Source organism: Clytia hemisphaerica, unplaced genomic scaffold, assembly GCF_902728285.1.
Source record: "Clytia hemisphaerica strain Z4C2 unplaced genomic scaffold, Clytia hemisphaerica genome assembly, whole genome shotgun sequence".
In the NCBI taxonomy this organism is placed as follows: Eukaryota; Metazoa; Cnidaria; class Hydrozoa; order Leptothecata; family Clytiidae; genus Clytia; species Clytia hemisphaerica.
The window spans coordinates 120,337-143,534 of NW_027103680.1; the positions used below are offsets into that span (position 1 = coordinate 120,337).

General features: G+C 33.5%; 1 protein-coding gene across 1 annotated transcript; it reads right to left on the minus strand.

Moving 5' to 3' along the window:
- Positions 1-2,568: 2,568 nt before the first annotated feature.
- LOC136803687 (glycerol-3-phosphate acyltransferase 4-like) lies at positions 2,569-23,142 on the minus strand. The gene is made up of 16 exons (XM_067060405.1): positions 23,032-23,142; positions 20,171-20,334; positions 19,859-19,910; positions 19,607-19,734; positions 18,376-18,418; positions 17,548-17,602; positions 17,262-17,327; positions 16,314-16,388; positions 15,859-15,948; positions 14,872-14,965; positions 13,516-13,631; positions 12,793-12,848; positions 7,074-7,159; positions 4,101-4,229; positions 3,505-3,584; positions 2,569-3,065 (listed from the first exon to the last, which is right to left on the minus strand). Exons 2-16 carry the CDS (start codon positions 20,306-20,308, stop codon positions 2,978-2,980), a joined length of 1,296 nt encoding a protein of 431 aa, XP_066916506.1. The 5' UTR covers positions 20,309-20,334; positions 23,032-23,142; the 3' UTR covers positions 2,569-2,977.
- Positions 23,143-23,198: the final 56 nt, after the last annotated feature.

The following is a 23,198-nucleotide window of genomic DNA, read 5'->3' on the forward strand; positions in this document are numbered from 1 at the left end:
TTTTTGTCTATTCAATAAACTTTACCTCAAAATAATCCAGGTTATCTTGTATATAGTTCGAATTAGATGGTGTTTTTCTGTGCTCTTTAAAAATAAATTCAGGAGAAAAAAATTTCCTACTGAAAAGAAATTTTGGCCAGATTTTCAAATAGTGCGACTGGGTTTCTGACAAAGGGTGTACAATACTTTGAAAATATTTAAAAAAAACATTTATTTAGTCAAAAAATACAACTTAAAATTCTTGTCTTGATTAAAAAAAAATTGATGGTTTTATAAAGTCAATTTTCGATTAAATGAAATTTTTTTTTATTTCATCTTCTTTTTTTTTGTTGATTTTTTCGAATTTTTTCTACTTGATAATATTGCATTACTGAAAATTGTTATGTCCTTGATGAGCAAATTACCCTATTTTTTGACTTGCTTTGACCTTGAAACAACGAAAAGATGACCATGTAACTTTTTCACAGAAAAAAATAAAAGAGTCATTCGGTTAGTGATGTGGTCTAAAAGCTTTGTAATTTCTTTTTTTTTGCTTAACTTGAAGCCCTTACTTATGTTGAGACTTGCTATTTGCTTAAAAGGTAGACTGGTGAGCTAACCATTGAAATTCAAGAGAATTCCCAGAGAGATGCCAGTTGCAAATAGGCCAAATATACTATGAAGATTGATCTAATTCAAAAGGTAATACCCCTGTACCACTATGTCGTAAAGTAAAAGCTTTTTAAATAATCTAAGCATGGGATTGGGTTTGCCCTGATCCGAAAATTGGAGTTGCCAGTCAAAATGAATTGGAGAGTCAAATTTTACTGGGGATAGCAAATCTCTTACTTTAATTTGAAGAAATTTTGAATTCTTTTGTAGTCAGCTCGAATATTACAGTACTGGTGGCCCCTTGGTCAGATTACTTTTGGAATTGTTATAATATATGGTATTTTTAGAAAAGTTAAAAGTTCCTAAAATTTAGCTATTTATAACGGACGATGTACCAAATAGATATTATACTGATTGATACCGTGTGCCAGAAAGAAGTTACCCTCTTCGACGTGAACTTTTAAGATTTTATTTAATAGACCCAATTTGATAAACGATCTGTCAAAATTAGAGTCTACCATTTCTCTTTATAATGAAAAAGGTTTCACTCTCAACATGCATAGAACTTGAGTAATTCAACTTTAAAAAGGGGCAATTTATTTCCGGTTAATTACCGATATAAAAATTTTTCTTAAGACCCTCAAGACTGCAACAAAAAACTTAAGTGCACAAATAATAAGCCAATGTTGGTTGTTATCCACGTAATATCAACCCAATTACTTGAAGGGAAAGGTAATTCATTTTTTGAGATTTGTAATAATATATTTAAAGTTTTTATGGACAGTCAAATATTTTTTATACAAATGATATGAAATAATAATCACAAAGAGAACAAAGTAAAAATCATCTACATGCTTCATTTAAAAACATTTTATTATAAAATTCCACACAGAATTTATTGAATATTTCTAGAACACCTACAGTGTGTCCCCAAATAAACGTTAAAATCCTCAAAAGCTCGTGGGCTTAGAATAATTAAAATAAGATTACAATCCTCTCAATTGATATTCAATTCTCAAGATGAATGAATATATATTTGAGATTGAAATATTAAATACACAAGTGATAAAATTTGGCATAAATTATGAGGATTTTGCTTTATAAAAAATGTATCCACTTTTTTGGGACACACTGCATAATTGAATATTCTTTGAGAGATATTTCCTAGAAAAAGGGTAATTTTTCTTTTACTTGAATATCAAAATATCTTTGAAAAAACCTGTCTTATCACGATCTTTCACAAAAGAATTACCCCAAGGTAGTGTACCCTTAACATTTCACCACTATTACAAATCAAAAGGTATATTACTAAAATTTTCAAAAGGTGATTCACAGTTTTCTCGCTTTCTCGCAAACTCGATTATTATTCATTTATGTTTATCATATCTGACTGGCTGACAAAGTTCCCTTTGTCACATCTCATTTCAAGGGTCAAGTTGGAGTTTTGAAAAGCTCTTATTTGAGTTGGTTGTTTGTTTACGTGGAATAAAAACTTAAAAAAAAATTCTCCATTACTTCAAATGCTAATTAGTGAAGTATCTTATATAAATTCCTTGAAAAGCTCTTATTTGAGTTGGTGGTTTGCTTACGTGGAATAAAAACTTAAAAAAAAATTCTCTATTACTTCAAATGCTAATTAGTGAGGTATCTTATATAAATTCCAGCTTTCAAATCAATTGTCAAAAAGACAATGTTTTTTTATATAATTACAGAACATTTCACGCGGATATAAAGGCTTCAATCAAGTCCCAATAGCTTCAAGATCTTCCCGAACAAAACCACTCTGAAATATCACAAGACGCTGAAAATAGCAGCATTTTGCGGGAACAGTTAATTTTAAATTTTATCAAACTTTTTGATGTATTTATAAAACAACGTGCACATGCGCAATAATGTTCTTCCAAAGACATTGAAAAATAGTGAAAGGACATTGGCTCAATTTTGGGTCAAAATATAAACACTAACTAAAACTTTATTACTTTAAATGATTTGTTAAAAAAATTAGCTTTTCTTAAATATATATTTTGATACAAATTTTAATACGAATATTCTAAAAATTCTCGGAAAAATATTCAAAATCTGTTATAACTATCAATAATATCTTGATATCGTTCAAAGAGTTATCTTGACAGTATTTAGTCTTTTGAGGTCAACACCATGAACAACCACCTCGAATTTTAGTTTCGAAACAAACTCAAATACGACTTTTTCGACAATACGATTTTTTGATTTGCACTGTCACAGTAGCCCATGTGGGTCAGCGTAACCAAAATTACGTAAACGTACCACATTTTAATCACCATTTCAATCACCATAATACAATCATCATAATAAATAGCCTACACACCCTCTCCATTCGTCCAATGAATTCCATCATAGATTTTCATCATTCCGTTTTGATATTCTTGGCATATTTCTTTTGTTCTTGTTCTTTTAACTTGGTCGGTACACTTGCTCGTTTCAAACCCCCATCCCTGCAAGAAAAAGAGAAATTCGATGTCAAGTAGAACAGTTCAGCATAATTTTGAAGACTGCAAATCATGTGCATAAGAGTGCACTGTAGCTGTAAAACCTAGATTCAAAGGACCGCTATTATGCGTTCGATTTGTGAAAAACAAAACATTACTAGACATTTTACCCTAAAAAAGTGTATCAAATTTCATCGAAAACCCAACCATTTTCCAAGGCTTGTACAAATACAAAAATAAACACTGGCAAACATTTTTAGATTCTAGCAAGAAATTTTTGAAATATAACTTTATGAATTTGCTCTACAAAGAGTATTGAGCACTCTTTTAATGGTTGTTCAACAAAACACATTAGTTTCTAGCAAGCTCAACTGAGAATGAAATCCTCACACTATATTGCACAAGATGTTATCGACAGTCAAAACATTATTTTAGGTTGACTTACCAAACAAGATCGACTAAGCCGCCTTTCTTCGCAATATCACTTTTCACTCGATTAGCAAACATTATCGCGTTTTCATTCTCCTAAAAGAAAAAGAAGAATAAATTTTCATCCTCTCACTTTCGCTTTTTTCAACCACATTAACAGTGGAATCAGAAAAGTCTTTAAATTAAAATACAGGGATTTTTCTTAGCACTTATTTATGTCCTTATACCGGCCAAAATAATCAATCTAAGATTTAACTACTTTGTTGTTTACAACCAAAAATCACTAATTTCATCTATCTTTTATCTACACCATGACCAGACCCTCAGCTTCATCAATATATAGCTTTGCTGAAAAAATTCCCTCTCAGGCATATTAGAAACTCAATTTAGTTTACAAAAACGGCCCCAGCTCAAAGTACTTGGAAAAATCCCCGAAATATTAGTGAAATGAAAAATTGAGGGGTTATCAAATCTTTCCCGGAAGAAGGTTTGTGACCGAATACTTGTAAAGGCGTTCAAAATTGCTCAAATTACCTGGAGATTTAGAAGTAGTGAGCAATACAGTGTACCTGGAAATACATCGATTTAACTGATTTGTTTAAAAGAGCTTACTAGGATTTCAGTTGGCGGCATGTACCATACATCACATACGATGGCCCAACTGGTCATCATGTTGATCAAATAGGTTAACATGGGTTCTTTCATGGAGTTCCAAAACGCATTACCAAAAGTTGCGTCATACTAAGAACGAAAGTTGAAACATACATAAGAGCTGGAATTCATCTTATGGGACAGGTTGAAATTTTTACAAACTCTTATTTTGTTTTGGTTGGGATTTACCTTAATAAAAAGTTTTGTTACTTTTTCTAGCGAACGCGTAATCTCTATTACTTCAAATGACCAATTAGTGAAGTATTTTATAAAATCTCCAGCTCATCTCGAATTCTTGATATGCAACATTGCAATGTCTTCAAGACCAATGAGTCAAAATGGTTGGAAAAACTCGTACTAGTAATCTCATGGTTATGAGGGTAATCGTCAGCCGTGCAAAATTACTCGAATCTGATTGGTTTAGAGGAGTGCGATTAATCGTTAATTGCACTATTACCACTTTTTGCACTCTTCGGCGGGGGGACACTTTTGTCCCCTTATTCTTTTCTCTCCCAAGTCCTGTGTCAGAGACTTTTTTTTACTATATAATAAAAAACAAAGACATTTTTTTTCTTCAATATAAAAAAGAACAAAGATATTTTACGTTACAATAGCTTCTTTTAATTGAAAACAAAGAAAAATTACACTGCAATGTTTTCTTTTTAAACAAAAGAAAAAAAGGAGGTTTTCGAATGTTTACTGACGATTACCTCGGAATCGTATGTTTTGTCGTGCAATTAACGATTAATCACTCGTAACAAAGGAGAAAATACCGTAATTTGCACTCGTCCTTCGGACTCGTGCAAATTACTATTTTCTCCTTTGTTACTCGTGATTAATCGTTAATTGCACTCCAAACCATACGATTACTAGTACAAATTCGGGATAAATTTACCGAGGTCAATTTTGAAATTTAAAACATTTCGAAATTTGACCGAGGGCAATCTATCCAGAATTTCACGAGAACAAGCATGGGATTCCTGGTTAATCTCATGGTTTGGATTGAAATTCTAACAATTCTGAAAGACGTCAATTTAACACTGGAAAATAGAAAAAGTTATAGAAACGCGAATCGAGTTTTAATTGGATAGTATTCCATTTACTTAAGTCTTCGAAGTTAGTAAGAGATTCGAAAAAGGTGATGAATTTCCAAACGATGGAAATTTCACTTTTTTGCGTGAAATTACAAAATCTCGGAGGGAAATTACAAAAGCTAGGAGGGAAATTACAAGTTCGCGGGAAATTACAAATTAACGTAAGCAAAAACGTCAATCGAATTTCAATCAACCATGAGATTAAAAGATTAAAAATTAAAAATAACAAGCTATATGCTGAATGGACCTACCTGATGATGAAAGTTAGATAGCAATGCGAAAAGAAAAATGAAAAAAAATCAGTCAGAAAATATAGCGCTTAGCGAAAATACACAACACAATAAATTCATCATTGATTGTTGATGGGGGGAGAGGGAAGGGTTGTAGGGAAAAAATAAATAGGAAGTTATGGTCGCAAAATTCAGTTTTATTGACAATTGAATCATGCTTGATGGTGAGCATTGTTATCAATAATGTTTTTGTGTGAAAAATATAGAAATATAAAGAAAAAATCCAATGAAAATCTGCAAAAATAAAGAAATTCAAGAAATACTGTCTTTCCGGCGAAAAAAGGTTGTTCCGGCGACTTTTAAAATAGTTCCGGCTTCAAAAATCAATTTTATTGAAAATTGAAACATGCTTGATGGTGGGCATTACTATTAATAATGTTTTTGAATGAAAAAACAACCAATTATAAGGAAAAAGTCCAATGAAAATCTAGAAAAACGGCGATTTCCGGCATATTTCAGGCATTTTCCACCGGAAAAAAAATTTTCTCAAAAATCGGACTCGGCCATGTTTAGGGCATTGTTAATACGCATCTTTGAGCAAAAAATCAGAAAAAACTAATGATAAAATCTCGAGAAAATGCCAAAAAACAGTTTTTCCGGCATATTTCCGGCATTTTCGGCCGGAAAAAGATGTTTTTCGAAAATCGGGCTCCGTCAAAATTTAGGTATTGACATTTTGCATCATTGTGCAAAATTTCATGAAAGAATATAAAGTACAACTCAAGAAATTCAAGAAATACCGTTTTTCCGGCGAAAATCGGCTGTTCCGGCGATTTTTAGAAAGTTCCGGCTTCAAAAATCTATTTTATTGAAAATTGAAACATGCTTGATGGTGGGCATTGCTATTAATAATGTTTTTGAATGAAAAAAACAACCAATTGTATGGAAAAAGTCCAATGAAAATCCAGAAAAACGGCGATTTCCGGCATATTTCCGGCATTTCCGGCCGGAAAAAATTTTTTCTCAAAAATCGGACTCGGCCAAGTTTTGGGCATTGCTAATACGCATCTTTGTGCAAAAAATCAGAAAAAACTAATGATGAAATCTTGAGAAAATGCCAAAAAACCGGTTTTTCCGGCATATTTCCGGCATTTTCGGCCGGAAATGATTTTTTTTCGAAAATCGGGCTCCGTCACATTTTGGCCATTGCCATTTTGCATCTTTGTGCAAAAAATCAGAAAAAACTAATGAGCCAATCTCGAGAAAAGCTGGTAACAGACGAACGAACGAACGAACGAACGGACGAACAGACAGAGGTTAATTCATAGGACCTCCACCGGGGCACCCGGAGGTAGGTCCAAAAAATATCTAAAAATTAGCAGTGTTGCATATCCAGAATACACACCGTAAAAAATAACACTCTGAAATAATGCCAATTGCGATCAAGTAAATACAATTACAAAAGACGAAATTTGGCCAATAAAACAACTTTCTAAACATCGATGTAGTGAAAAAGTAAAAGTCGTTAGAAAGTAAATTATTGCAAATTGTTAATGAATGACGTGTTTCCATAGAAACTAGCAACGTTTTGAAATAAATTATACACTTACCTTAATAGCGACAGGGTAGATGGTGCCACCGACCTCAAAACTACCTTTCTTAAACATCATAACAGAGGTATTATTGATACAAGTTCCTGGAAAGAATGAAAAAATCGATTTATACAAGCTAGTTAGTACAAACACTATTAGCTGAGGCAGAATATAAAGTAGTAGTAAGTCAGCGACCGCAGTCGGAGGCGACCCAAAAGCTCCTCTTTCCATAGCTCTGTCTACCTGAAGGTAAGGAAGGGAGCCACTTTTTTTAACCCGGATTGCTCCACTTAGCATTGATCCTTCTCTTAAGTGAGCATTAAGCAGAGAGGCATCAAGTACCATTTTGGGAATCTTTGGTATGACCCGGCTGGGGTTTCGAACCCTATCACTGCACTACGGTTGCTGATGTATATATAAGTAAGGACGAATCGGAATAAGTACCTTAAGGGAACTAATTTTCGCAGGAACTAATTTTCGATTTTTCTGCAAAACTGCTAAAGTAAAATTAGAAACCACGAATTACAAATTTGGTCAATTTTCATCAAAAAAAATTGAAAAATCCCTAGGAAAATCAATCGTAAAAGGGGTTACGCACGGAGAACGAGTCTCGTGTTCGCAAAGCGAAAGGGATTCTATAGACGCCAGGTAGACGCCCCAAGCCCACTGGTTATGTAAGAAGAGCTATCAATCCGCTGCTCAAAAGAATATCGTACTCTTTTTCCGAAAATCCCAAATCCCAAAGAAATTCCGAAAATCCAAAATTCCATAAATCTAAAAATTACATCTTAAAACGGATCAAAACTCAAAATACTGTGAATCTTGTGACGAGGACGTCATTTTGGCCCTAAATGTCGTCACCGAAATGGATTGACATAAATTGTTAACTTTATTGAAATGAAATCGATTTCTAGTTGATCGATAGATTCTATCGATGATTACCAATCCAATGAAGACTCAATAAGTAATAGTTATCGCATGACTTTGAGTGCATTACGAGAGATATTTTACGAGCGATGCGAGCCTTTTTATTAAACGTAAAAATTTAATAGATTTAATCTATTTACAGAAAGTTAAAGGAAGCAAAAATTCCCGAGTTAAAAAAAGGAAAATAACTCGGATAGTTAATGGAATCACAATTTCCCGAGTTAGAAAATCAAAAATAACTCGGAAAGCAAAAGGAAGCAAAAATCCAAAAGATGAAAAATAACTTCCGGGTCTCTACTCTATAATTTCGAATTTCGAATGTTTTTGTTCGAAAATCTTGTTAGATTCGAATGTTAGATTCGAACAAAAACATTCGATTGAAGTTCCCGCTAAAATTATGCACACCAAAATAAAGAAAAATTTTGTCGATCCAGAAGCTTCAAAATAAATGCAGCAGCTTTTTCAGAGATGTGAAATTATTATACATTACAGTACACAGAAAAAGAAGATGTATTGTATTTTTTCGATTGAGAAGAAATTCTTTATTGTTGCATTTCTCTATCAGATTGATAACACTTTTCGATGTTTTTGTTTCGATGCATAGTAGATGAGAAAATGCATACTGGTTTAATCTATATGAATGGTCTGAAACAACATTTTTGCAACAAAAACTAATTGGGGCGAACTTTCAACTATCGTCAAGCTGTAAACGTGTCGAATTTTCGAAGTAAGAAGTGTTGTACTGTTGATTGTTGAAGAATTGATGCTGAAAAGTCAAAGACACAGTTTTGTGGAGGATTGGGAGAGACACAAGACACTTTTTACAAAAATCCCTCATTACCTGGTTTAATCAAAGACATTGAATTTCCCTCGTTTTGTTATGGAAAATATTCATGACAAGTATTTAAGAATTTCAAGTTTTTATGCATGCATTGATAAAAAGAACTGTTTGGTTTTTCACAAAACAAACGAAAGTGCCGAAAGCTGAATTTATTTGCTTTGGGTCGTGTCACGTGTGTGTCGAATAGTTTTGTAATAATTTCTATATATTTCATCAGTTTTAATTTCACTGACTTTTTGGAAAGAATGGAGTAAGAGCTCATCAAAAAATAGTTCGTTTTTTTACGTTTTCCCATTATTTATTCCGAGAGTTCAGTTCTTTTCGGCTGTTTTGTTTTGATTTTCTGAAACTGCTTACCCAAATGTTAGCCAATTTTCATTTAAAGTCGTCCTAAAGCCTCATAACACCCCTCTCTCATTGCATTCTCAATAAATTTTCCGATCCAAAGAGGGGTATAGCCATTTTCAAACTCCTTTCCAATCTCGAGTTATCGCATTTCTTTTGTTTTGATGACGTCATCAATTGAAAATGGCTAAAAATCCAGCCAAATTTGAAAGTCATACTCAAGCCTTATAAACCCTCCCATCTCATTCCCCATAAGATTCCCGATCCAAAGAGGGGTTAGCCATTTCCAAACTCCTCTTCAAACTCGAGATATCGCATGTTTTCTGTTTTGATGACGTCATCAACTGAAAATGGCCAAAATTCAGCCAAATTTGAAAGTCCTACTCCAGCCTTATAAACCCTCTCATCTCATTCCCCATAAAATTCCCGATAGAATGAGGGGTCAACGACCTCCCAACTCCTCTTCAAACTCGATATATCGCATTTTGAAGTTTTTCCCAAACCCGTGACGTCATTGGGTCCCTTTACCCCTAATGTTGTCAACGGTCAATTCGCAAATTTTGGAATTTTTGCGGTCAACAGGTACCTTATGCCCCAAGGGTCCCAAAAAACCAAAAAACGTCAATTTTTTCCAAGGGAAAATGGGTTTTTAAATTTGCGAAAGATTGACACTGCAACGACTTCTTCTCAAAAAACGCTAATTTTCACGAAATTTTCAAAGTTGAAACATTCCAGAGGCTAAACATGGTGGAATAGCGGCTAGACGAAAAAAAAGGTGAATTTCCATTTTTAGCACCCGCATATCATTGAAATTTTGTAAATTTTGCTTACGCGCATGCGTTTGCCAAAAGAGTCGCACTCCGCTCGCTAACGCTCGCTCCGTGCGTAATGAAAGAAATGTATCCAAAATAGGCAAAACCGCAAAAATTAATTCCCGCAAAATGTGATTTTCCGGATTTTTTTCCGACCATAAGAATTAGTTCCTTTAAGGTAAAGGTTTTTTCCAAGAAGCAGAGGTGCTTTACGGAAAAGGAGCAATATATCTCAATTTTTTTCTTCAAAAAGTATCAATCGTAAAAGGGGTTACGCACGGAGAACGAGTCTCGTGTTCGCAAAGCGAAAGGATTCTATAGACGCCTCAAGCCCACACTAGTTATGTATTAAGAGGTGAAGGCCGAGGCTATCAATCAATCCGCTGCTCAAAAGAATATCGTACTCTTTTTCCGAAAATCCCAAACCCCAAACAAATTCCGAAAATCAAAAATTCCATAAATCTAAAAATTACAACTTAAAACGGATCAAAACTCAAAATACTGTGAATTTTGTGATGAGGACGTCATTTTGGCTCTAAATGTCGTCACCGAAAGGGTAATAAATTTTTAACTTCACTGAAATAAAATCGATTTCTAATTGATCCGATAGATTCTATCGATGATTATCAAACCAATGAAGACTCAATAAGTAATAGTTATCGCATGACTTTGAGTGCAATACAAGAAATATTTTAGGAGCGAGGCGAACCCTTTTATTAAACATAAAATTTAAGAGAATTTAGTCTATGTATTTACAGAAAGTTAAAGGAAGCAAAAATTTCCGAGTTAAAAAAAGAAAAATAACTCGGATAGTTAAAGGAAGCACAATTTCCCGAGTTAGAAAATGAAAAATAACTCAGAAAGCTAAAGAAAGCAAAAATTCCAAAGTTAAAAAATGAAAAATAACTTCCGGGTCTCTAGATAATTTCGAATGTTTTTGTTCGAAAATTTTGTTAGATTCGAATTTAAGATTCGAACAAAAACATTCGACTGAAGTCCCAGCCGAAATTATGCACATCAAAATAAAGAAAAACTTTGTCATTCAGAAGCTTCAAAATAAATGCAGCAGCTTTTTTAGAGATGTGAAATGATTACTGTATACATTACTATACACAGAAAAAGAAGATGTATTGTATTTTTTCGATTGAGGAGAAATTCTTCATTATTGCGTTTCTCTATCAGATTGATAACACTTTTGGATGTTTTTGTTTCCTTTTGTTTCGATGCATAGTATAGAGATGAGAAAATGCATATACTGGTTTAAGCTATGAATGGTCTGAAACAACATTTTGCAACAAAAACTAATTGGGGCGAACTTCTCGACTTTCAACTATCTTCAAGCTGTAAACGTGTCGAATTTTCGAAGTAAGAAGTATTGATTGTTGAAGAATTGATGCTGAAAAGTCAAAGACACAGTGGATTGGGAGAGACACAAGAGACTTTTTACAAAAATCCCTAGTTACCTTGTTTAATCAAAGACATTGAATTTCATTCGTTTTTTACATGGAAAATATTCTAGACAAGTATTAAAGAATTTCAAGTTTTTATGCATGCATTGATAAAAAAAATTGTTTGGTTTTCACGAACGAAAGTGCCGAAAGCTGAATTTATTTGCTTTGGGTCGTGTCACGTGTGGTGTCGAGCAGTTTTGTAATAATTTCTTTATATTTCATCAGATTTAATTTCACTGACTTTTTGGAAAGAATGGAGTAAGAGCTCATCAAAAAATAGTTTTTTTTACGTTTTCAGAGAGTTCAGTTCTTTTCGGCTGTTTTGTTTTGATTTTCTCATGCTGCTTACCCAAACTTACTTCACAACTTACCCAAATGTTAACCAAGTTTTATTTAAAGTCGTCCTAAGGCCTCATAACACCCCTCTCTCATTGCATTCTCCATAAATTTTCCGATCCAAAGAGGGGTTAGCCATTTCCAAACTCCTTTCCAATTCCATCTTATTCCCCATAAAATTCCCGATAGAACGAGGGGTCAACGACCTCCCAATTCCTTTCCAATCTCGAGTTATCGCATTTTTTTGTTTTGATGACGTCATCAACTGAAAATGGCTAATGATTCATTCAAATTTTAAAGTCCTATTCAAGCCTTATAAACCTTTCCATCTCATTCCCCATACAATTCCCGATAAAATGAGGGGTCAACGACCTCTCCACTCTTCTTCAAACTCGAGATATCGCATTTTGAAGTTTTTCCCAAACCTGTGACGTCAGTGGGTCTCTTTACCCCTAATGTTGTCAACGGTCAATTCGCGAATTTTGAAATTTTTGCGGTCAACAGGTACCTTATGCCCCAAGGGTCCCAAAAAACCAAAAAACGTCAATTTTTTCCAAGGGAAAGTGGGTTTTTAAATTTGCGAAAGATTGACACTGCAGCGACTTCTTTTAAAAAAACGCTAATTTTCACGAAATTTTCAAAGTTGAAACATTCCAGAGGCTAAACACAGCGGAATAGCGGCTAGACGAAAAAAAAGGTGAATTTCCATTTTTAGTGCCCCCATATCATTGAAATTTTGTAAATTTTGCTTACGCGCATGCGTTTGCCAAAAGAGTCGCACTCCGCTCGCTAACGCTCGCTCCGTGCGTAATAAAACGACTTTTCGATTCTAGTATTTTTTGAATTCTGTAAATTTTTTCACATGATCAAACCAGATCAAACTTGTATGATTGTTAGCATGGCAGAGCATGGTTCTACATTTAAAAACGATTTTTATTTTCATTGATTTTAATGATTAAAAGAAAAATATTTCCAACAATGCACAAATTTAAGCAATAAGCCAATCATAAACCAAGTCTACATACCTTCAGGAAAAATAAGGATGGGATTTTTATTTGGGTCTTCCACGTGCTCACGCATCCTTTGAAAAGAAAGAAGAAAATGTTCGATTGTTATCATTTTTTTCTGACTATTCTACCAGTCATCACCTAGTCTGCACACAGACCCGATATCTAAGGCTAATTTCAAAATTCATTGTTGTACAGGGTCTGATTTTGCCTGAATGATGTATATGATACTATACGAAATATAGCTGTTTTTTAATCAAAATTTTCATCTTTTGCTTTGAATATCTTGCCTTGATGAATTTTCTCGGACTTGCTTTTATCCTGTACAGGGTCTGTTGTCATTGTTTTTTCTGATTTGAGATTTTCCAAACCGACCGCTGCGATGGAGTGCGGTTGATAGAGAGGAGACGACGAGAGAAGGGTTGCTAATTATAAATCATACTTCATCGCAGAGGCTTCCGTGCGGGAATTTTTTTATCAAACAGACAATGTGCAGAGTGTACTACGAAATGATAAACGTGAGATACACTTTGCTACAAAGTAGTCCAAGGGAGTCCGGAAGGAGATAACACATTTCAAACTGTCAAGCATCCAAGACTTAAATTTGCTTCAATCATCGAAAAAGTCCCTTATTATAACAAAAACCTCAAAAAAAAAAAATTCTGATCAATTACTCATTTTTCATTCTCTTTCTCAAAACAAAATTTCATTTTGAGGGCATTTTCCTGCCACTTAACCTACCTTCTAACCACCAACATCCTATCTTTCATTTCACCACGTTCAAAAAAGATGTGATCTTGTGCTTTCAGTAAGGCTTTCTGCATCATACCCATAATTCCACCTTGCATTTGACCAATCTATGAGTGAATTGTTGAAAAATTTGTTAATGATTGTAACCTTCATGATAGAGGCTGATCAGCGTTTAGTCTAAATCATTAGCGCCGCTATTCTTACAAATAGTCGAACGTGGGCACCGCACTGGGCTCAACTTCAGATATTTTGTTATTCGAAAGCCCAATTGTAACATTTCAAATATTTAGTATTAGGTAACAAATATTATAACTTTGTCCGTTTCGGCTGAAGTTTGGTACACTTGTTCCTTGGGTGAATACCTGGGGTTGTTTTTATCTTCATTTTTCATTTTTTTATATACGTTAAAATAGTGTCCTAGTCCTCAGAGCCTTTCAAAATAAATAACTTCGGAGGAAAGAAAACCTTTTGTGGTTTTTGTTTACACGTTGCTTTGCAAAATTAATTTCCCACAATTTATCATATACGAAAATTGATTTAAAACTAATCAAGATATTAAAGTTTTCTTGGGTTCACAAATGTTTACATATATCCCTATTCTTAAAGTCTACCATCATAGCTTTACAGTCGTTTTGGCGAAAAACTCGTCCCCAGGCCCCAAAAATCTAAATTTTTGAAAAATGAAAAAAAAAACGCCCCCAGATATTCACCCAAGGAACAAGTGTGCGAAATTTCAGCCAAATCGAACAATTTTTGAAGTCTCCAGGCTGCCCCAAAGTTTTCGGACGGACATACAGACATTGTCAGATTCTAGCTCAACTGGAGAACAGTACACGCATCGAAGATACTACAGTCTGACTTGGCTGTTCAACTAAAACAATCAAAGCCGCGTTGCTTTTTGTTTAAAAACGAAAGCGAAAGCGTTCTAATCTTTATGATTGGCTTTTGATTTTAGTCCGATTGTTTTGCTTTAGCCAATAACAGCGCTCAAAAGCTTATTTAATATACATGACAAATCTGGATGAAAAAGATCGATCTTAACGCCAACCTGGGCAGATTTTTTTCCAGAGCAATGACCTTTAGAGTGAACACCGTATTACACGAATATTACTAGTCATTAAAAACCCCTTACTTAAAATTAGCCGCTGTTTCCTTGAAAAGACAGAAAAATTCGTGTTAATATTTTGCGTGTTGATTTCAAGGCCGTTAAATTACTTGCCTTCTTTTATTCGAGATATAAGGTATGTGCAAGGAATCTGTTTGGAGAATTGCATTTTTAAGACTTTAAGTGGCAAAAATAGGATTGCTAAATACGACACGAAAAATCTATTGAACAAGCTCTCTTACCAATGCATAGTTTCTGTCACATGCCAATAGAATAGCATCCAGAGGTGAAGTATGATTAGCAACGCACAATCCACCACCTTGAGCCATATTTTCCCTGTAAACATATAACAACATCTAAGATTCGACATTCTACCAATGCACTCCATTATTCGATAATATTGCGGAAACTCTCATAAACAATGCTATTATATATATAATTTGATGAAAATCTAATGCTCCTTGAAAATCGAATTAGAGGGCGTCAACTATAGGCAAAAATAATGTTATTGTCCAAATATTTTATTATGATTTTGGCGAGAAATTTGCCTAAATTGCCAGAATATCAATTCCCTCCATTTTTCCAGTTTTCTATCATTTTCTTTAGGATTTTTACGATCTTGTACCATACAAATTGCGAAGGTATGAGTAAGCAGCAGTACGGTAAACGAGTACCTTATCGGCCCATTTTACACCGGCGTTATTTTTAGGCTCTTGGCGTAATAAAGCCCGACGTTAAAAGGGCCAGTGTAAAAAGGGCCAAAATTTTGAAAATTTTACTTAAAAGTGACGTTAATTTTTGACCATTTTTCTCTAGTTAAAGGATTTTGGGTATGATTCGAAGATAAATCATTATCCGTTGTTTTATTCCATATCTAAAACTTCAGTGATTTTTAATGGAATTTTCAACAGTTTACTACTGAAAACGATATTTTAAATGTAAATTGAAGCATAAATAGCCATTCTAACAAATTTTGGCGTTATTTACGGTCCTAATTGGCGTAAGCCCAAAATCAGGCTGTGGCGTAATAAGGGCCGGCGTTAAATTAGGGCCGGCGTAAAAAGGGCCGATATGGTATTATTTTTATAGTTTTAAAATGGAACTTCAATAATGTTCTATAGTGTAACAAAAAGTTCAAACTTAACGAACTTTGTCACTATTTGTCGAATTGCACCTTTTCCTCATTACCCTGAAAAAAATATTCTAAACACTAAGCTTCACTATCATACCGATTATGAAATCGAACCACTGCAGAAATTCCACGTGCTAGAATACGAAATCCAAGGAGTGTACCCCAATTCGAAATCGTCTTGCGAGTCCTGAAGAAAGAACAACATATCTTTTAATGAACTTAATGTTGACAAAATGATTTCTCGAAAAACGATAAAAAGATGTGATACTGATATCATTAAAGCATCGTATTAACAAACAGAAAACTAGGCAATAAAAGGAAGAATGTTGTGTATGGAAAGTTAAAAAAGTCAACGTATTAAGTTAAATACACCTCTGGTATGTAAGATATGCATAGTAAAAGTGAATTAAACTTCTGACTTTATGGTTTCTTTGCCGAAAAAGCGTGCGCGAATACCCTATTCGCAACGGGTGCGCAAAAGTAAAAAGCGCAAAAAGTAAAGGTGCGAATGTAAAAGGTATGGGAAAATTAATGGGATTAAGGTATACTTACGCCTCATTGGAAATATGAGGAGCCAGGGCCATCGATATGAAAATAATGAGAAAGCCCAATACAACGAGAGATAACCTACAATTGAAAAGAAAAAGCCAAATGACTTCGTTATATTTCATACAATTTAATATAATAAGATAATATAAATTTCTTATTTAATATAATTTGGGCAACTTTTACAACAATCCAATCGAAACGGGCTGTGAATACAAAATTATCCCATAGTTCAAATGACAAATATACAATCTGACTGGATTAAATTCCGCGATTATCGTGGAGACAAAATATATTTTGTATCGTTTCAAAATTCTCAAAATTTAAACTTTGGATTTGGAAGTATTCTTTTTAATTAGCCAGACAGTCCATATAAAAGTGAGTGACCTGTGAGAATTTCAAATACAAAGACTTCTCTCATTCTCTTACAAAAGGGCATTGAAAAGTTCTATTTAAAGAAAACTTGACTGAAAACGAAAGTTAAAACTAGGTCACAGTGTGGATCTAAACCACACTGAAACGACCGCCTTCCATCACGCATCACGCTCGCGAAAGAGCGCGCGCACATTATTAACGCCTACATGTCATCTCCAGTACATTTTAGATTATTCATTGAAAACAGATTACAATATAGTCATTCTTCATGTCTCGATTATTCAATTCCGAATAAAAGACATTCAAGGAAAATTCCTCTTAAAATACTATCTCTAATTCGAATCTCTCTGTCTGTACTTTAAACAAAATAAGATTTCCCATTTCAGTTTGAATTAGTGAGAGCAAACTGTAATATGATAGTAATTCATAAAGTAGAAAAGTGTATTTTTGGAGCTAGATTAATAAGGCATTGTTCGGTGAAGGGACTATAAAACTTGTTCGAGTTAAGAAGTCATTCGAGTTATAGAGGTTCGAGTTAAAGACACTCCAATATATAATTAATAATGGCATCAAACTGACCTAACAGGTAAGAAAATGAAGTATCGAACAAAAAATCCAAGTGCCCAAATGATTGTAAGACGTAAGCTGAAATGCAAATAAAATACATGCGGTTTACTCATATCGAATGATTTTGCTATTTTTATTCATTCAAAGATAATTCTTAAAACTGTATTAACGAATCAATAACGCTTCAATTAGCATACTAAAACGAAAATCATTTAATTTATGCACCTTTTATTCATCTATCTTTATCAAAAGATTTAAAAATTACCTCAAGTTACCTCAAACTAAAATTAATTTTTACCTAATGAATTGATAATGTACATTTGTTCTTGTTAGTAGATTCCAGGAAGGGAGTTCTAAAAGAAATTATATAAAGCAAATATTAGAAATAGGAATTTCAAGGTACCTTAAGGGAAGAAATTTTCGCAGAATTTAATTTTGCGGTTCACAGCTCAAAATTCGGAAGTTTCGCGGAATTTAATTTCGCGGTTGAGAGGAATTTTTTGTTTAAAATATGGCTTATTTTGCCCCAAAAACACCAATTCTATAAGTGTTTTTTTAAATCATGAGAATATTCTTGTTTGCGGAATTTAATTTCGCAGATTTGTCAAAAAACCTCAGACCTCAGAAAACAGAGCCTTCGAAAGACTAAATTTTAGTAAAAAATGTGACCCTTACAGTAATGATTTTTATCTCAAAGACACTATTTTCTTTTTTTGTCTTTTTGTTATTTTTAAAGACTTCGGAAGGTAAAAAATCAACCCTTATCCTCCGGATAATACTCAGCACCCATTTTTGGCTGAGTCTCCCGCCCCTAGCAATAGAAGAGCAGTCAGAAAGTACCGTAAAGTGGTCTAATGCCAACGTCCCTCATCTAATTCCAACAACTTTTTTTAGAGATGAGAATAAAAGGAAGGTCAAAATCACTGATTGATCTGCTTAGCGGTAGAGAGAAAGAAATCTTTTTTAATCAGTGATTCTGACCTTCCTATTATTCCTATCTCTAAAGAAGGTTGTCCGAATTAGATGAGGGATTTCGACATAAAACCAACTTATGGTAGACTAATTTTATGTTTGACAAAAAAAAATTGAATCAAGAGAGTTATTTAGATTTTGTATGAAGCCTTACCAGCCGCTGAAAAACGTTTTGTTACTTCATCTTCCATTATGACCTGAATAGTTTAAATAACATTTTTTAGAGGAGGATTCAATGTAATTTTTGAAGAGATGCCATGCAAGACACTATATCATTTTTACCATGTTACCATGTAACATTCTAAGCTTTCATCTATTGAAAAAAGGAAAAGCTAAAGTAAACTTTTTTTTGAATACTTTAATGGGATCAATTTTGCGGGGATTAAATTTTGCTGCAAAATATCTGCCATTTACTGCCAAATTGTGCATGTTATTGTTGAAATACGCATATTTTAGCACATCTTTGATGCCATTTTTAATTCCATTCATAAATTTTGTGGATGACACCCAAATCCACAAAATCAGCGAAATTTAATCCCAGCAGAAATCTCATAAAGTACCTATTATAGGTGAGGCCTTTTCTTTTTATTTTTCGTTTGAATAAATCATATCTCAATATTTTGTGATTCAAATTTAAATTGATGTCGTTACAATGAGATGACAAATTACTGTGGAATAAAAATTCAAATGGAATGTCACAGAACAAATAAAATTGACCAAACTGGTTTTCTATGTTTTATGAGCCAATAGCACTTGGGTCTAAAAAGGGTTGTAACTTATTATAATCACTTTCCCCCTAAATTTAAAAAGATAACCTTAGGTCATTTATATTGAAAGTTTACAAGAAGAGTTTTTATCTCTATAGTAGCTTGCTAAAAAGAAGATTGTTTGACTAGCGATATCATTTTTAGGGAAGGAATATAATTTTTTTCATGTCTTTGAAAACCTCTGTGCAAACCCTGAGCTGTCCAGCAAAGATCACACTTTGGTCACAAACAATAAGAAGGCTGTCATAAATGACAAGCCATTGTTTATTTTTCATAAAGAAATTGACCACAAGATTAAATCCTCTTTGAAATAACAACATATCAATTACGTGTACTGTTTACAAAATTACGCTATTTTTTTTACAAAATAAACAAAGTATTCATCACAAACTGAGAGAGTTTCAATGACTGCCAACTAAATGATCCATTGCAAAAAGCAATTTATGCATGCCTATAGGAAGCATTTTTTGATGAAGGAGTTAAATAAATTTTAATAAGTCTAATTAATAAGGCTTGAGTGTGTCAATTTTGAATATTCTCCCGATCCTACAATGCAAAAGATTAATACATACTTTAAATATTCTAGGATGAGCGATGCTCTATTATTTTCAAAATTACCTCCATTCCATCTTTGCATATTTCACAAATATCTCCCAGATGAAATTGTTTTTCTAATGTTCTAAAAGAGAAATTCTTTGGAATGGCTGGTGATTTTCCAGGTGTTCCAGGATTATGGTCTATGATACCTAAGAATGAAAATATATAAGCTTCTTTACATCTAAATTGATTCCAATTAGTAGCAGAAAAATTATGTTAGAAAACTCTTAAAATCTTGGTTCTAAATATTGTAAGAAAAGGGAATGAATTTACCACTAGCTGCCTCATTCAGGTTATTGTTTTTCTTCATCCTATCATAACCAAACTGAAAAGAGAAAACAGATCTATCCAAAATAATGATGAAAGAAACAATTTTACAAACATTTTTTTTTTCATTATTAAAAGTCACTTATGAAATCAAGGCATTTAGGTTGCAGTACATATACCTGTAAAACATGTTACTTTTTTAAAATCAAAGGGCTAATTTATTATATAAAAAGTTGAATAAAATAAACTCATCATTTATTTAGAGAAAAAAGTCACTAGATTGACTTCAAAAATGAGGTACGAAATAAAAGTAATTACCTCAAACACCTTGTAAAGCAATTGAATATATTTGTCTCTCAATCCAAGTGATATGTTGAAAGCTGCAGGTATGACTACCGTAAAAAAGATGCCAATTAAATACAACATTGCCCAGTACAACAAAGTAATAGGCTCCATGCTTTGTTACCACCGAGCACAACACTCTGAAATGAGAATAAAATATCAGAGAAAAACTGATAGGAGAGGTGTACTTGTAACAAATCACTTCATCCCTGGGCTTTGAAAACCTTTCCTTCTTGCTTGCTGATTATTATGCCAAATTGGGCTCCTTCTAACCCCTCCTTTTCTAAATTACTTAAAATCTGACTGGTTTTGGAATGGTAATAAGAAAGGTCAAGTAGCAATCAAATATAAAATTTCCATCATCCAAGTTTTAAAACAACCTTCAAAGTATCAAAAAATTGGATGTGAACCTGACCTGCCCCTTCATTTTACTGGTCAGATGTGTTTGTCAGTAAAAATGACATCTTTTAAAGAATGTTACTAGTCAAATTGTTGTAATGGAAGATTTGGAATGACTTAAACAAGAGTCCGACAAAAGTCTTCCAGTACCATGAGATCGGGTAACTTGCATCAGTTGAGGGAAACTTGCATAGCTATCAAATACCTGACCATACCAACCAAAGCAGCTAAATTTCAAAATAAATGTAACAGTGCTCGAGAAATATGCACTTATGCAGCTCTGCTCACAGCTCTATTTTACCATTTTAGAATCTCATATTTACTGTGCGAGTATTTCTGGCTACTCGCCGACAGTATTGCAGGTAAAAAAAAACAGTGCGGTTGGATAATAAAAAGTCATGCAAGATCATAAATTTTAAGATGGTAGGAATTCAGCAGGAACTCAGATGTTTCTCGATGGCTGCATGATATCACTTTTATGATTAGGAGAATGATATACATTTTACAATCTGTAAATTTTGTAAATCAGGTTTGTTTTGATGCAACTATTTCAATGACCAGGCAGGTCATTCATTTGAGGGCTATGCATGTTAGCATCCACTGATGCAAGTTACCAGATCTCACGGTAAACCTTTACAAATATGTCCCAAGATTGGTCACATTTTCAGGTTCTTTAAATTGCTGGGAAAACTTTTAACTTTGTTTTTACCTTCCTCAGTATAAGACCTAACTCTTCATACAAAAATTATGGGAAACGCATATTTGGACTTTGTACCCTATGCTGCACGCAAGCACTTAAGCTAAAGTCCGGCAAAAGCGGGACAAAAATCAGTTTTTTTTAAGTTTGCAGAAAAACGCCACATAGAAGATTATTTAAATTCAGTATGTGAACAGAGCAGTAAAAAATACAACTTTTCTATTTTTCATTTTTTTTGCAAAAGCTCTAGGAATGAAAATAAAGATATAATGATAATTGAAAACTATCCACTGATGATTTGCAGTACTATCGTAAAGCTAGAATCGCTTTGTGTTCTCTTCGCTTGAGATATTTTACTAACTAGCCCAGAGAAAATTTTTAAACCTTTATTATTTGAATACATGCCTTTTTAATACTCAAATATAAAAAAATTAAAAAATTTTAACTTGGTCATTAGTCATTAAAATTGATTAGCCTCTGCGATGGAGTGCAAGGCTGAAAGCCACATGAATATGGTTCATCCTATAAAAGGAAGTTCATTCTATGGTGGCCTATCTTGAAGTGAAGGTGGTTGAACAAAATGTTTTTGGCATTTTGATGTAACTTCCACTATTTCACCCTTTAAGCAAGAGTCAAACAGCCTCAAGGAAATGTGGATGCATCAGACTCAACGAGTTAGATGAGCTATTCAAGCAGAAGCCACAACAAATAGACCTTTTCGCCTTTCCATCCGCCATATTGAATTGTATGCATAAATTATGGTGGCCGAATTGCCGTGATGAAATTCCCTTAGAAAGTATGCAAAACATATGCAAAAAGAAAGTATGAATTAAAAACTTACATGCATAATTGGCATTATATTAAAGTGTAATCTTGTAGAAGAAAGATTAAATTTGCTTCTCTTGAAAACTAAAAACAATTATATTCACTCATCTCTTAGAACAAGCACTTCAAAAGACCATAACATTAGACAGAAACTCAAACTGAAAAATCACCCGCGAAGGTAAAATACAATCCTTATTCGGCTGACGGCAAATTATTCTCCTGGGAATAGAGCCGCCAAATGATCTTAAATCAAAACATTGAGAAAGTCTGACGTCATAATTACTGCTTTCAGTTTGCATGTTTTGAAAGTTTGATGTGTGTACTCCGTCTTCGTGGAATTTTTTTATGGCATGAAAACAGAATATGCAATGTCTTTAAGAACAAATTCCTAAAAGGCTTTTGTTGTTCTGTAAATATTTCCTTTTGGATTAAGAAATTCCATTTTTTATTGTTCTAATGATTATAATATTTATTTATAAGATGCTTTGTTGTCTTTTTAATCTTTGTGTAAACTTGCATATGTTTTTCATACATTCCAACTAAATCCAACCACGGCATTTTCGTTCCTGTATTTTTGCATACAATTCAAGATGGCGGACGGAAAGGCGAAAAGGTCTATATATAGGTACAATGACGTACAATGTTAGGTACGTTCAAAAAAAGATCAATTGATGCCAGCTTACAAGAAAAGAAAAGAATCCCTTGAAAACCTTCTCAATGATCCCCTTGAAAAGTATGAAAAATGAACAAAAACCTCTTGGAAAATTCAAGCACCGAGCCCAGCCAGGCCCTTCCCCCTGGAAAAATTTGTAGATAGATACTGTACCCCCGTCTTTTAAAAAATGGAATGCAAATACGAAATAGCCCATTTTGATATCGATAGAAACCAGAGAAATTGACAAAATAATACACCTACCTTCTCTTTTCTTCAAGTAACAGTTGGTTTTAGCAACTTCCAAATTCTTCTGTAAAAGTCCAAGTGCAAGATAAATCTGTGAAATCCTGTTGACGCAAAAAGATGAACTTCGGCCTAGGACCAGTAAAGAAACTCAATACATTTTATTTTTCAGATCTTTCAAGATT